The following is a 14,589-nucleotide window of genomic DNA, read 5'->3' as shown; positions in this document are numbered from 1 at the left end:
TTTTTTTTTTTTTTTTTTTTTTCTTGCCCAAAAACAAACCGAGCCACACAACAATTTTAAAGAAACAAGTAAAGAATTCTGTTTTTTTGTTGTTGTTGTTTGTCTTGTATTGTTTAAATCACTGTAGACCCAAACCTTTAAAAGGATTTTGCAGTTTATTGAAAGGAAAGCTTCCAGTTTGAAAATTATTTTCGGCTTGAACAAAACATAAAAGAATAAATTCAGCTTATTCTCAGCAATAAAAACAGAATTTGGGTCCCACATTTTTATTTGCAATATCAATCCAAGTATAACCAATTAATAAAAAGAAGGTTTTCGTTCTCCAAAACCTTTTTCTAAGTAAAAGTCATTTTATTAACCTTATTATCTATGGAATCAAAGAGAAAACAAAAAGTATGTTTGATAAAAGAAATACTTTGCAATATTTTCTGCTGAAAGAAGAAGTGTGTGCCTACACACCTTCCTGCCGCAGCAGTAGCCCAGGCCCTGCATGACGGGGTCAATCTCCTGCTCGAACACCTCGGCCAGCTTGGAGCAATACTTGTAAACACGGGACGTTTTGCGATTGTACAGCCAGGCGTTGTTAAACATCAGCCAGATGTCGTCCACGTACTGCCACGGGTCCTGGTACTGACCTGCATCGACGACACAAACGCCACGAAGACGGAGCAAAACCCCGGCTGGTCAGTTAGTGCGTGATCACTGATAGATCCAGAGTTTTAAATGACTCTGATAAGTAGAAGAACTTTACATTAAAATATAAAAGGAGGGGATCACTCGTTGGTTTGAAGTTTTGCTGTCACTTGATAGGACATACTGAGCTCCGTTTACTGACCAACATTTGACTACACGAAACTTTATTTAGGGGTACCACAGCACAGGGGGGTGAAAGTTCTTACTTCACTGGTCTAAGTTGCCTTGCATCGGTTTATCACTTCAAATCCAAGTAATATGGAGAGACATATAATTTCCGCGGTGCAGAAAGCGCAGACAGAATTTAACAAACAACATGGAATCCACAATTTTCATGTTCAGTGGGGACGAACATGAAAGCTAAGCCAAAACGTTGGCAGTCATCACTTCACTGGAGATGGAAGAAATAAAAATGAACAAAAGGTCCTTTTCTTTAGGGAAGTGTGCATGAGCTTTTACTATTTAGTTTTTGTTTTTTTTAGTATTCTGATCAACTCTAAAGCATTTTAATAAGGGATATTCTCTTACTTTAAGAACAAGATTCTTAGCTTTGCTCATAATGATCAAAATAGAAAAAAATGAAGGGGAAACTTTTTAACAGCTTGTAAAACCACAGCAGTTTGTTTCATTTGTGATACAAAATAGCAGGAAATGTTGACCTCTTCCCATCGTTATGTTCCATCTTTTTTTCTATTCATTCTGTAATCAAATACTCTTTGGGCTAGTAAATATGGCAAAATTGTAAAAAAAAAAAAAAAAAAGGAATTCTGAAAAATTCAAGTGGAAAAAATGGAATTGGGGGGGAGGGAGGAAATGGAATTTGGAAAATAAATATAGTGAAATTTGTGGTTACAGGTGTAGAAATCCTCTGATAAGGTAAGTATGATAAAGTGTGTATTCCAGCAGACAGACACTCACCTGTGTCTAACTTTCTCTTGATAGTCGACAGGTCCATCGGGTTCTTCACTATGTCAAAGTAGTCCTGTCCAAATGTTTCAGAGGAAATGTCATTAGACACATGCTGACACAGTCCAGACAGAAACTTTGTTTCCATTACAAACATTTGCAAAACTTTGTCGATATTCCACTAATTACAAAAATACACAATTTCTCAACCACTGTGTTTCCTTTAAATAAGAAACACAATTAAAATCACATGTGAATAAATTTGTTCATGTGATAAGTCATTAAGAAACATGATCCTCCAACTACTTATTATTGTTCTGTCTTCTTCACCAGCAGTGAAATCTGGTTTTTGACTTGTGATGCAAAAAATGTGTTTCTATTGTAGCTTCGTGAAAGACACTCATTTTGATACAGCCAAAAAACAACTCACCTCATGATAGCGCCAAAACTTTTGACTCTTTTCGAAACTGCTGTGTTTCTATTAAGCAAATTAATTCCTGTGATTCCAATTAGTGCAGCTGTGTGGTTACTGGGGGAAAGAAAAAGTGTGCAATACTGCATATTTAGATATCAATCCAATACCAAGTAAATACAGGGCCTGTATTGCTGATATCAATACTTTTTATTCAAGTTTGATTTTGATATATAATCAAACTACTGCCGTTTTTGTTGTTTCTTTTTTTTCTTTGAATTATTTTGTTCAAACATGGGACATAATTTGGACAAAGTTTATATATGTATCTACAAGATAATTGAATCACATAACATGATTTTTTTTTTTGCATTTTTCCTAAACAAAGTGGAAAAATTATCATGTGAGAAAGCCAAAACAAAATTATTTCTGAGGTAGAGTTGAGAATACAAAGCCCAAATAAAATTTCAAGGTGGAACTTTATCTTAGCATGCTAGTGCTAATACTGATACCAACTTGGTATTGATGTCATTGATATTTCGGATGGATCTGCCCACCTCTAGAGGAAACCCAGCTATAGTAAGAACATGGAACTGGTAATTATGGTACCTATGAGAGAGAACGGGTTGAGGACATCGTTCTGACTCAGAATACGTACAGGTATGCAGAGCAGCTTTGGGTCCACAGGCATTCTGAACGGGAGGGATTCTGGGTCTTGTCGGTAGAGAGACTCCAGTGTGGGCATGAGGGCCTGACGAAGCTCCTCCGGTTTGAAGACTATGAAATTATGGAGAGGGAAAAAAGTTAAATTTAACTCAACTAGTCTGACGTAGTATTTTCAGCTCTGTAAAACAACGCCTTACTCTTCTTCTTCACAGGAGCCTGTGGAGCAGCTGCCTCTGAACTCTCCTCCTCTTTCACCTCTGGCTTCTTCTCTTCGGTCTTCATGGCCGCTGACGGCGTGGACGTGTCCATGGGGACTCCTTTCCCTCCGTCTCCGGAACACTCCTCCTTCTTAGGTTCTAGTTTGACGGGTTTTTCCTCCGCTTTGTGGTTGCTCAGCTTCCCCCCTTTGGAACAACTGCCCGTGTCACTCTCCTCCTCCTCGTCCTCGTGCTTCACCTCCGCCTTGGGCTCCATCTTGGTGGCGGAGGCGTCCAGCGGCGGCTGCTGGGACGCGGCTTCCAGACTGCCGACGGAGGCCGGCGTCATGGCCTGGCTGTCTGCTGGGAACGAGCCCTTCTGGGACAGCTGCAGGGACCATTACAGACAAACTCCAGTTAATTGTATTAAATTAACAGAAAATATTTACAAAAAGTGGACTATTTTTCCCCAAGACTCAACTACAGAAACCAGATTTTTTTTCATATTTGTGAAAAACAAATCCTGATTTTCCAAAAATTCAATCTATAAAAGCCAAAAAAACTCAATGAAATTGATTAATGACCCAGCCCTGCTTTATGATTGGACTGAATAGATTTATACTTGAAATAAAAAGAGAAACGTCTTCCAAATAAAACATAAACTAATAAGATCAAATTATTTCCTTTAGAACAGGAGGAGCTGCAGTGCTAACTAACCGGAGTGCGGGGCAGCTGAGCGGCGTGCGGCGTGGAGCTGGGGGCTAGTCCGGGATGAGATGGAGTGGTTGAACCTGAGGGCCCCATGTGTTGCTGCTGGAGGGGCTTGTTGGAGCCAGGGCCCTGGCTGAGCTGATTCTGCTGAAGGCCCAGTGGGGGCCCTGCCAGCTGAGGAGCGTTGGGGGTGTGTGGCTGCGGTGTCTGGGAGCCCGCTAGTCTGGGAGGCGTCTGGTGGGGCGTGGGGGAGCGACTATGTGCCGGGGAGGGGGAGCTGCCACGCATGGGTCCCAGGTGAGGGATGGAGTTGGCTTGCTGGTTGGAGTTAGATGAGGTGATTGATGACGCGGGGGTGCCAAGAGATGCGTTGGGACCGCCGCCTCCCACGCTCTGGGGACCCATGGGCCCCACATTGGGGACCCCACTAGGACCGCCCACTGAACCGGGCTGTGCCAGAGGACTGGCCACGGAGAGAGACGGAGGAGTTCCCATCTGGGCCTACAGGGAGAAGGAGGAGGACAAGGTTCACCAACTCAAATTTAAAACTTTTTAAGATTTTTTTTAAGACCACGATGAATGAAATTTAAATGTAAAGCTGTAATGTACAAAAGAAAATAACATATTTTATACTATGGTGTCAATGGAGCGTCATATGAGCTGGCAACAGAAATGAGCCAATGGCAAAGACAAGTATGCCAATAATCTGCACTCATTATGGACGCAAAAAAGCTAACTAGCGATAGCCTCAGTCGGCTCAAGTAAGAGAACAGAATGAAGATGTCTGAATGCGACTCAAAATTTTGCCTGACAGAAAAGTCTTGCTAAAAAAATGAACTACATATAGTATATGTCTGTTTTTGTTTTGTTTTTTTTGCCAAAAGTTTTTTGTTCCCTAAAACATCTTTGGGAAAGAAAGAGGTGATGATTTTTTTATTTAATGAAGAGATTACTGAAAATGTTTGTCATATCCTCAGAATATACTCAGAGAAAAGCTAAGGTCTGGTTCAAGCGTCTGATTTTAAAAACCTAAGAGACCATGAACATGATAAAAAGAAAAATCTTAGCTATTGCAGGTTTCCTTGTACAGTGTTTGGTGCTGATCCACAAGACAGGACTAACACACCTGTGAAACTGATTTCACTCACCACCATTCAGATTTCAGACAGAGAATGTCACAAAACCTCTCAATAATGTCAAGACCAAACATGAGTTCAGAGTAAACAAACATGGCCAACAGGGAAGAATTAAAGGAATGCGAGTCTTCCTACCTGTGCCATCCCGCCCTGGGCTCCAGGCTGGGCCAGTCCAGGCTGAGGTGCTCCAACTCCAGGTCCTGACCCAGGAAACTGTCCATGGGACAGATACTGGGTCGGCATTGTGTTGACGTTGGGCTGTCCCACTCTGGGCCCAACCATCCCAAGCTAAATGAATAAATGTGTAAAACATTTTTTTTAAATTCTCTTTTATTAAAAAGTCATCACTATGGAAGCAGATTTGTCCAAGAAACAATAAATGGCTCTATTAGCTATAGCTTAAAACAAAACGGAGCAAAGCGCTGACCTGGTTGCCAGATGATCCCAAAGTAAGAGGCGGTGTTGACCTCTGACCCATAGCTGGCATCCCCATCTGATTGAACTGGTTCATACCTGACAAAAACACCCACATAATATTAGGAACAAAAATTGTTTCATGAAAAATTGAACTTTTTGTGCAAATAAATCATATCTGAGCAGATAAAACAATCTTTGGAGGATGTTCTCTACCTGGGTTTTGCATCCTGTTGATCTGATTGGGTCCAGGCGGCCGCACCATGGATGGATCAGAGAGAGGGCCGTCTGCAGAAAGGAGACAGACAACGACACCCATAAGTGCACAATGGGAGAAAGTAGAACTGCAGAAGAATTGATTTACTGAGGCGCAGGTTGCAGAAGTTAGAAAAAGGAAAACAGATGTGATGACAAGTTATTTACACTGCAAACCCAAGATTTCTACGCAACGCATAAAAACACAAATAAAAAGTTAGGCACTGGCATGAGTATTTAGATGTCCACTTACTCTGAGGCAGCCCGGTTGGTGACTGACCCATGCCGGGCCCGGCTGTGCCCTGTTTCTGCAGCCGAGTCCGTCTTTTCTCCTCCAGCTCCTTCTGGATCTTATAGATCTTTTCCGCCAAAAGGTGATAGTACTCAGCCTGGAAAAAAACAAAAGACAAAAAAATCAGAATGGCAGAACCACCAATGAAGAAGACTGAAAACGTTACTACATTCTGCATATTCCACTTATATATTTTTTGTGTAATTAGTGAGGTTGAAAAGAGAGCAGCTTACTCTGCTGTTGGCTGACTCGTACATGTCTCCCTCTACTTTCCGGGCGTAGGCCACCAGGTTCTCCATCCGACGGTCCTTCAGCGCAGCGGGATCCGGAGTCGGAAAGATGGCCTGGACACTGTGAGTGAACAAGTAGACGGGAAGAGGCTAAGGGACGAGGGAACAGCAGAGTCTGTGACTGACTGCTGGAAAGCTGTGGATAGTTGTCATGTGGAAGGAAATTGATGCGTTTAGATTACAGCACAATCATGTGTTTAAATATCCTAGTCAAAGTAAAAACTTGAATCCAGATGAGAAACTGTGGAAAGGCTTTGAAAAGAAAGTTACTCAGACACTAAAAAGAGCAAAAACTGAATAAATGAAATAAAACTATAGCGTGCAGAGCTGCTGGAGACACTGAAAGGCACTTCCACGAAGTGTTGACTCAGGGAGTTGAATTCAAATAAATGCCACACTTAGCAGATTTTTCTTACCAAACAACTCAGAAAATCAGGCGTCATTTCCAATCCACTCCACAGTGATGTGTCACTTTAATTTGGAGTATTTACATGAAATCCTAATAAAATAAGTTGATGTTTGAGTTTTTCTACATTTTGTCACAATAAAAGCACAAAGGCTTTTTGAAGTGGTGACACAAGTCGAAGTGTGTTGTGTTTTGCTGGTGACGCTTACAGCTTGTGCACCAGGTGGTTCCGGAGGTCCTGTGTAATGTCTTCATGCCAGCCTTTCTTTATCCCTGTGGCGGAGGGAGGGGCTGCTGTGGGCATGGATCCGACTCCTACAGCATCATTCATCAAACTGGAAATAATAAAAAAAATAAATAAATAAAAATAGACTATCATTAAACTGAGTTCTTGATATTTTAAGTCAAACTGCTCATCCCACATCGTGTTGCCATCTCTTACCTTTGGTTATTCACATTAAGATGCATCATGGTGTCCTGTAGTAAACTGGCTTGTTGACTCTGAGGGGGGCCACCCACACCGCCGTTGACCCCGATCGGATTCACACCTACACAGATAAGAGATCGGCCTTATATACAACTCTACAACTCTGATGACATTGCTTCTTTCCTAATACAACGCTCTCTTATTGGGTGACTTTTGTCTGCAGTTTTGCTATAAATAATTTGGTTTCATTTAAATTATCTGGAAGATTTTGGCCATAAGGCATTAACCAGGTCAGGGTGGGCAATACGAAATTAAAGTTTTATCGCAATATTTTGCCGTACTATTGCGATAATGATAAAAGTGATGATAACAAGTATTTATTTCCTCATTTTTAGGTTACTGTACGACTGTGACATTAAGTGTGTTTTCATGGTACATATAATTACACAATTTGACATTTCAAAAATTAATTTGCTTAATAGAAATGTTGAAAATATTTCAGTTTTTCATAAAACGTGTTGGCGTTAGGGTGAGGTGGTGTTATTGGCTGTATGAAAATTGGTTTATTTTCCAAACCGTGAGAGAAACACTTTCTTCGCAAGTCACATGACCAACAACCAGATGTTGGTGCAAACCATGAAGAAGATAACAGGAAGTAGTTTGAGGATGATGGTGCAGCATGTTTTTTAGTGACATAAAAAGTGTGACATGTATCGCACATTATTTTCAGATTTACTGATATTTATTAACGTTTTCATTTCAGTGGAGAAAATAGTAAAACTGACAAGAAGGACAGTTTTGATTTTTTTTAAAATCATTAATTGGAATTTATTATAACCATAATATAAATTCTTCTGATAAATTTATCATGATAAATTATGAACGATGCGATAATTGCCCAGCCCTGTAACCAGGTAGAGAACAGATTATTCTTGAATTACTTGAATGTTTTCTGTTAGCTTAGCTTGTTTCCTTTAACTTACTCATTGGGTTCAGAGGCCTCATGCTGGCCTGACCTTGGCTGGCCATGTTGGGTGGACCGGTCTGACCCTGGATCTGGTTTCCCTGGTAGGTGAGCCCCAGCGCGGCATAGGCTCTCTCTATTGAACTGGGGTCAATCTGGCTGGGTGGGTTGATGTTGGGAGTACTAGGCTGACCACCGGGGACCGAACCCAGCGAGCTTCCCAGTCCTGAACCTGCTGCACTAAGCAGAGCTGTGAGGACAGCAAGAATAATATTGGATCAGTGATCATTTATTTGCTCTGCTCGAAAGTATCAACAACAGTGATTTCAACAAATACATTTAAAACGTCTATACAAAAGCTTCAAAAGGAGCAGAGTTTACAAATTAGGTGAAAATGAGGTTGTTGGTTCTAATCCATTACCAAGCAAACCTGGACAATCCTAGCATTAAAATCTCTACAAACTACTTGAGTAGTTAAAGCAAATAAAATAATAGAAAGAAAGCAGATGTACAGTATTTGGGAACAAAATAAGAAACAGAGTAGATGTGTCGGTTTGGTCAGATACAGACACTCACACTGCGGGTTCCTCTTGTCCCCGGCGTTCTTCAGTGGCAGACAAACAGGACAGTCGTGGCGTGTGCAGTTCTTCCAGTGGGAGATGATCTGTCTGGAGGACGCACAGTGAGCCACTGCAAAGGGAAAGGAGGGATGGGGGGAGACAGAGCAACGAAATGTGAAAATGAAATATGAGCACATAAAGAACGGTATAAAATTATCTGTGCACTGATTTCAGTTTTCTGACCGATCATCGATCTTTAACAAAACCTGAGATGCCCAATACTGATTTTGACCAATACTGATACTTTGTGTAAAACTGTCTAATTTGACAAAAGAAGGCTGATTTCAGTAAACCATTAATGTGAAGACGTGACCTCTCTGTCAGTCCTCTCCAGCAGACCAAAAGGGAGAAGCGGCTGATTCTCAGACCTTTGCAGACGTAGATAAGATCAGAAACAGAATCAGCCGATCGCCCAATATTAAGGAAATCAGAACCAATTTATTAGCACCCAGTATCTTAGCACTGTCAATCATGCTCATGCACACGCTACTCACACCATCCCACCTTTCTCTCTGCTACGCTAAAACTGAATCCCAACAGCAGAGTCTGCCATGAATGCTAAGACTAGTTAGCATTTCCTGGAATGGCAAGTTGTTTCTCTGCCATTAGCACATTTAGTAGTGCATATACGAGGTTGATTGGCAGCTCTAAGCCCCTCCTCCTGGCTCTGACAGCAATAGTAGTTCGGGGGTCTCAAACCACATTGTCAGGATATAATGTTAGTTTAACCAAATATGGAAAAAATAGATTTTTTTTCCTCACAAAAGTCACATACTGCAGCTATAAGAGCTGAACTTCAGTAGAGTCAAACATACTTCCAGAGAAGCGCAGTCATCATATTAAATCTGTCTGACATAAGGTAACATGTTTACAGCGCTGTGACTTACCTTGACAGGACTTGCCGGACTGGCAGTGGGTCATGTGGTTCAGGACGTTCTTCATGGTGCGACAGTGGGGCAGGTTGCACTGCCGGACCTCTCCGTTGGCCTGCTCCCGCCGCTGGCACTTGTGCGCATGAAGCAGGAGGACCAGCTGCTGCTGGATCAGCTTGCGCTTCTCAGGGTCCGCTGTGGGTGGCGCTCCGGCCGCAGCCGACGCCGCGGAGGCCTGCGAGTTGTATCCTGCTAGGCCCGCCTGCGCGCTGGGGACCATCCCTGGTGCTCCTCCCACCGGTGCGCCTGTTGGACCACCCACACCTGTCTGCGACTGCTCAGTGGCCCAAAAAAAAGAAAGCAGCAGAGGGGAGGAAAAAAATTGTGGGTCATAAAAAGTATCCTGAAGAAGCGGTAAAAACAATTACTGTGTTCGGCTCGTCATAATTAAATCTGAGTGCATGCCTTACCATGGCACCCATTGCTTGCATTGGCTGGGTCTTCTTGTCCACATTGAACTGGCCCAGGTTGTTGGCCATGGGCCCTTTGTTCTGGAGCTGAGGGCCCAGCCCTGCAGCTCCCAGACCCTGACCTCCTTGATATGGACCTCCAAACGAGCCACCTGGGTTTCCCATCATGCCCGGCTGCAACACAACGCGTCAAATGAAAAAGAGTGAAATTATCTGTCTGTGAACTAGAGCTTTTTTATCAATATAAATAATTATTGACTTCAACAAGAACTTATACCATGCTGAAAAGTTACTTGTAAGTCTTATTTCAAGTCTACCAAGAAACTAGACCAAAAGTACTTGGTAAGATGTGGGATTTTTGGCATTGTCATCATCACTAAAATTGCACAGACTTACAACTTTAGCTACAGAAGAATCTTGTTACAATATCTTGCAATTAAGTAATCAGAAATGATCCAAACAGCTTCCATTTCATGCTTTACTTTCTTTCTAATCTTTCCTTTAAAGTCCAGTAAAGCGTATTGTGTGTTATTACTGCTTTATAAATGAATAAACCTGCTTCTCTCTACTCAGCTACACAATGCAAAAGTTGCATATGAACCATCAGTGAAGATTTAGACTTAAATGTCTTCCAGCTGTAATGAGCCCAGTTGGGGATAAAGGAAAATGACTCCTTGGGATAAATCTCCAAACACACTTAAGATGCTAAATACAAGTTGTGTCGGGCATGGGAAGTATGAATTTGAAGTTTTAATCACAATAGTTTGGTGAATGTATTGCAAAGACAGTCTTTTTTGAGACAAATGTTTCACTGCTTTCACTAGATGCTTAGAAACACCAGTTAAAGAAACAGAGGTGGGACCAAGTCATTGTAGTGCAAGTCCTAAACTTTTCATTTAAGGTTTTTAACAAGTTATTTGATCAATTATGTAATTTAATCAAAGAAACAATAATTGAGTCTTTTTGCAATGAATTGAAAAGGGGTAATTTTGTTTCCTAGAACTAGCAAAAATAAATGAACTTCAGAATCATTTGAAATTCAGAGATGTTGTTGCTTTTTACTGTACATATTAACCAAAATAATGAAAACATCCAATAAATTTAGAAAATTATGAATTAATTGATCAATGATGGCAATGTTTAAGAAAATCTGATTTCTACAAAAGTTATAACCATGTTAACCAACTACAACAGTAGTAGCATTTGAGTAACATCAAACTATTAAAATAACTCAAATTATGTATAACAACCGTATGAACAGGAAATATGTGATCAAGCTTATTTAATCAGACATGGTCTGTAATTGTTAACAAATCTAATTGATTCTGATAAATCAATTCTGGTAAGTCAATAAGTCATTCAATGTGTGACTCGAGTCCAAGTCACATGACTTGAAGCCTCTATTGACACGGCTCCAGCTAATCCAGTTTTTAACACGTATTATTGCCCTCAACCAACAATAAATAAAACACTTAGAACAATAAAAGTAACAATCTCAACCAAATAATCAACCATTGAGGTTTAAAAACATTTAAAATTTATTATTATTAATACAAGACACTAAATTGTGATGAGATGTTTTGTTCGTGGTATATGTAAAGATATGGCCCACCAGTGTCCGTGCTGATTTATTTATTTTTTTCAAAATATTTTACTATGAAGTTAAAATGATTAGAAACCTGAAAATAAAGACTGGAATCAGAAAAACAAAAACAAACATGCCGAGTCCAACAGCAACTGTCATTTGTGCTTTTAAAGATTTTAATTATTGATTGTTTAATGCTTGTTTTTTCATTTAGCACCCTTTCTTTAATAAAATAATCTCATCTGGAAGGTTTTGCATAATTATTCCAAAAAATTGTTTTTAAAATAATATTTAAAACTTGGTTAATGTGTTTTAAGAATGGTGGCAATTTTTGTTTTGATGCATTTACTTATGACCGCTAATCACCAATCAGAGCTGATCACTGGACAAATACTGACTGGTGCATTACAATACCAGGGTTTCCCCCAGTGTAATATAAGCCTGGCGGCCTGCCATGCTTTACTGGCCTCGCCGCCAGGCTAAGTGTTACTTGTTTATGTTTCGAGGAAAATAAATAGAAAAAAAAAATAATAACTTTTTTTTTTTAATGACAGGCTGCAAGCGTCTCCGTTTCTCTGAGCATTTCACTAGCAGAGCAGATTTATTCCTAAAGGATAGTTTTATAATAGATAGGTTTATAGTTTATGCATTTAAACCCGACAGCGCGCGGACCAATCACACCGCTGGCGCCTCTGCGCTTTGCCTTGCGCGCAGCCGCTGCTTTACCTCAGCGGGATCTCGCGCGCCTCCTTCCACTGAAACTGGACACAGGCTGATCTGTATGGATATTTACGTCAACTTACTGTGAGGAATTATGATCCTTTGGAGAACTCTAGGTAAGAGTTTAAGACCCACCGCGTTAGCTCTGGTTGTGCAGCTCTATGTGAACCACAGGAATAACTCGTAGCGAATTCAGAGGTGGGCATTGTGGAGCGGTGAGAATGATTTATCTTTGTGAACGAACAATTATATGCGGCGTTTACATCTCAACACGCTGCCCAGCGTGTGGCTCTGTGTCTGTCTTCCCTGTAAAGTTTATGTCTGTGGTCCCGGTTGGCCGGAGAGTTTGTGGATAACGAGCAGCGCTAACCTCATCATGCAGGTTCAGCCCGGTGAGGAGCTTTCGCGCTCTCCTCGGAGTCACGCATCACGCTATTACTTTATTATTTTTAGTATTATTTTTCCGGTTACACGATGCATCAAACCATATCAAATGCGCTGTCTACTTAGAGTTAATGCGCGCGGCCGCACCGAGATGTGAGAAACTCGTGACCGTCAGGCACGGTCGAGTCCCAGGAACTCGACCAACCAGAATAGTTTCTGTGACAATTAAAACTCAACAGACACGAAATGGAAGAGCTACTAAAGCCAAAACTCCCGTTTGATGCGCATCTCTGCGCAGTGCAGCGTATTTACTCATTGTGCAGGGCCACCTCTAACAGCTTCTGTGTTAGATTTAGTGAAATATGGGAGAAGGGAGTAGTGTAACTGGCCAGCCTAAAAAGCAATAAGTTATAATCGCAGTTTACTAATTTGTATTTGTAAATTCAAAGATTAAAGTCACAGCATCAGATTGTTGCTATGGTAACAAAACATTCTAACTATGAATATTGTTCTTTGAAGTTTTACAAAGTAAACTTGCCAGTTTCTTAAAATCTTGCATTTAAATATTAAACAATTTAAAATCTTTTAATTTATGTATGCTGAAATTGAATAAAGTTTAACAGCATTGATAATCTCAATAAACAAGTGTTACATTTATGTATCTGTGGTCTGTTTTAAAATATTAGCATTTATGAGGCCCCTGGAGCTCTTGGGGGCCCGATGTGCAACTTTGTTGTTTTTAGACAAGTTGCAGGTTTAAATAGCATTTCACTGGAGATGTTTTCCTGTAACATATAATTACACAGTAATACTTTAATATTTTCTGTCAACTTAACATCTTTTAATACAAAAACACGGTAGACCGCCGGTGGACCGCCGGTGGACTGCCGCGACGCCCCCACCACCGGGCTTAGCAAGTTTTCTGGGGGAAACCCTGCAATACAATACACTGTTATTATTATTGGTATTTTATTAACTTTTACTGCGGCTCCTCTTACATATTTTCCTGTAGCAAGGCTCACTACGCAGTCGTTCTACTTGATGTTTTAGATCTGTCTCTTAATAGTAAATGTACATCAGAGGATTAATTTTCAGACCCATGTAGCGTTCATGCAAAGAACTTAAATGATCCAAAAGGCTTCCTTGAAGCCTCACCTGATTAGATGGCATATTAAATATTGTAAGACTAATGTTTTCCTAATATAAAGACATTTTCTATCTGTAGACTGATTAGTTCCCCCCCTCCCCCAAGCATGTCTGTTGGTAAGAAATGTTATTTTTGTTAAGGTATGATAAAACATACATTATATAAACTAACCCTTTAAATAAGTTCATATTTGGTGCTGATCAACTATAAAATTGCCAACACCGTTAGCTAATAATTTAATTAGAACTGAAAAAGTAACTTTATTTTTCCCTTTAACCAAACACAGTAATGTGTTGATTTCCAGATGTAACATGAGCATCTTCAGGTGGATGTGACTGAACTCCATCAGCTCTCCATGTGAACAGGCTCAGGGCCCCTACCTTGTTCATGGATCCATGCTGTTGGCCCCTCATGGCTCCTGGCCCCGCGGCTCCCTGCTGCTGCAGCGTGTCGGCCAACATGTTGCCGCTGCTGGCCATCCCCTGGTTCCCAAAGCCCATCCTAGGGGAGCCGTTCATCACCTGGCTTCCCATCATGCCCGGCTGCTGCTGGCCGTTATTGGCTTTCTGCTGCACTCCCATCATGCTCCTGTTACCCATCATCCCCGGCTGCTGCATCATGTTGGCCTGCTGCTGGGAGAGATGCTGCTGCTGCCCCCCCATCATCTGCTGAGGCCCCTGACCTGAGGATACCTTCATGTTGGCTAGGTGCTGCCCCATCACCGCGGGGCCGCCCATGGCTCCCGGATGTCCTTGTTGACTGGAGGTGGTTGTACGCAAAAGCTCCGACAGTTGCTTGTGCTTGGCCACTGCGTCTTGGCCCCCGCCAATCCCGCCGGGTTCCCCCCCTGGACCGGGGCTGAAGCCCAGCCCCATTCCCCCTGCTGTTCCACCTGTGGGGCCTCGTCCCAAACTGCTGTTCAGCTGGTTCAGGTCCCCATCGTTGACCAGAACCGGTTCGCTGGGGATGATCAGCTCATCCGGGAGGTCGTGCTCCAAGTCCAACAGCGTCCCGAAATCTGA

At 41.6% G+C, this 14,589-nt stretch overlaps 1 protein-coding gene across 1 annotated transcript in view; it reads right to left on the bottom strand.

Annotated features, from left to right (window-relative positions):
• The window catches only part of ep300a (EP300 lysine acetyltransferase a), a 35,190-nt gene that overhangs the window by 16,379 nt on the left and 4,222 nt on the right, over positions 1-14,589 (bottom strand). Inside the window, exons 2-18 of the mRNA XM_016675385.1 lie at positions 13,948-14,585; positions 9,732-9,905; positions 9,277-9,598; positions 8,346-8,459; positions 7,789-8,019; positions 6,821-6,926; positions 6,588-6,713; positions 5,916-6,033; positions 5,644-5,779; positions 5,352-5,423; positions 5,149-5,234; positions 4,857-5,009; positions 3,592-4,086; positions 2,875-3,262; positions 2,670-2,788; positions 1,612-1,675; positions 399-635 (exon numbers count right to left, since the gene is read on the bottom strand). Coding sequence (XP_016530871.1) covers positions 399-635; positions 1,612-1,675; positions 2,670-2,788; positions 2,875-3,262; positions 3,592-4,086; positions 4,857-5,009; positions 5,149-5,234; positions 5,352-5,423; positions 5,644-5,779; positions 5,916-6,033; positions 6,588-6,713; positions 6,821-6,926; positions 7,789-8,019; positions 8,346-8,459; positions 9,277-9,598; positions 9,732-9,905; positions 13,948-14,585 — 3,579 coding nt within the window. The remainder of the gene's footprint in view (positions 1-398; positions 636-1,611; positions 1,676-2,669; positions 2,789-2,874; positions 3,263-3,591; positions 4,087-4,856; positions 5,010-5,148; positions 5,235-5,351; positions 5,424-5,643; positions 5,780-5,915; positions 6,034-6,587; positions 6,714-6,820; positions 6,927-7,788; positions 8,020-8,345; positions 8,460-9,276; positions 9,599-9,731; positions 9,906-13,947; positions 14,586-14,589) is intronic.

Source organism: Poecilia formosa, unplaced genomic scaffold (assembly GCF_000485575.1).
Source record: "Poecilia formosa unplaced genomic scaffold, Poecilia_formosa-5.1.2 Scaffold4, whole genome shotgun sequence".
Classification (NCBI taxonomy): Eukaryota; Metazoa; Chordata; class Actinopteri; order Cyprinodontiformes; family Poeciliidae; genus Poecilia; species Poecilia formosa.
This window is presented reverse-complemented; position numbering and strand designations above follow the sequence as displayed.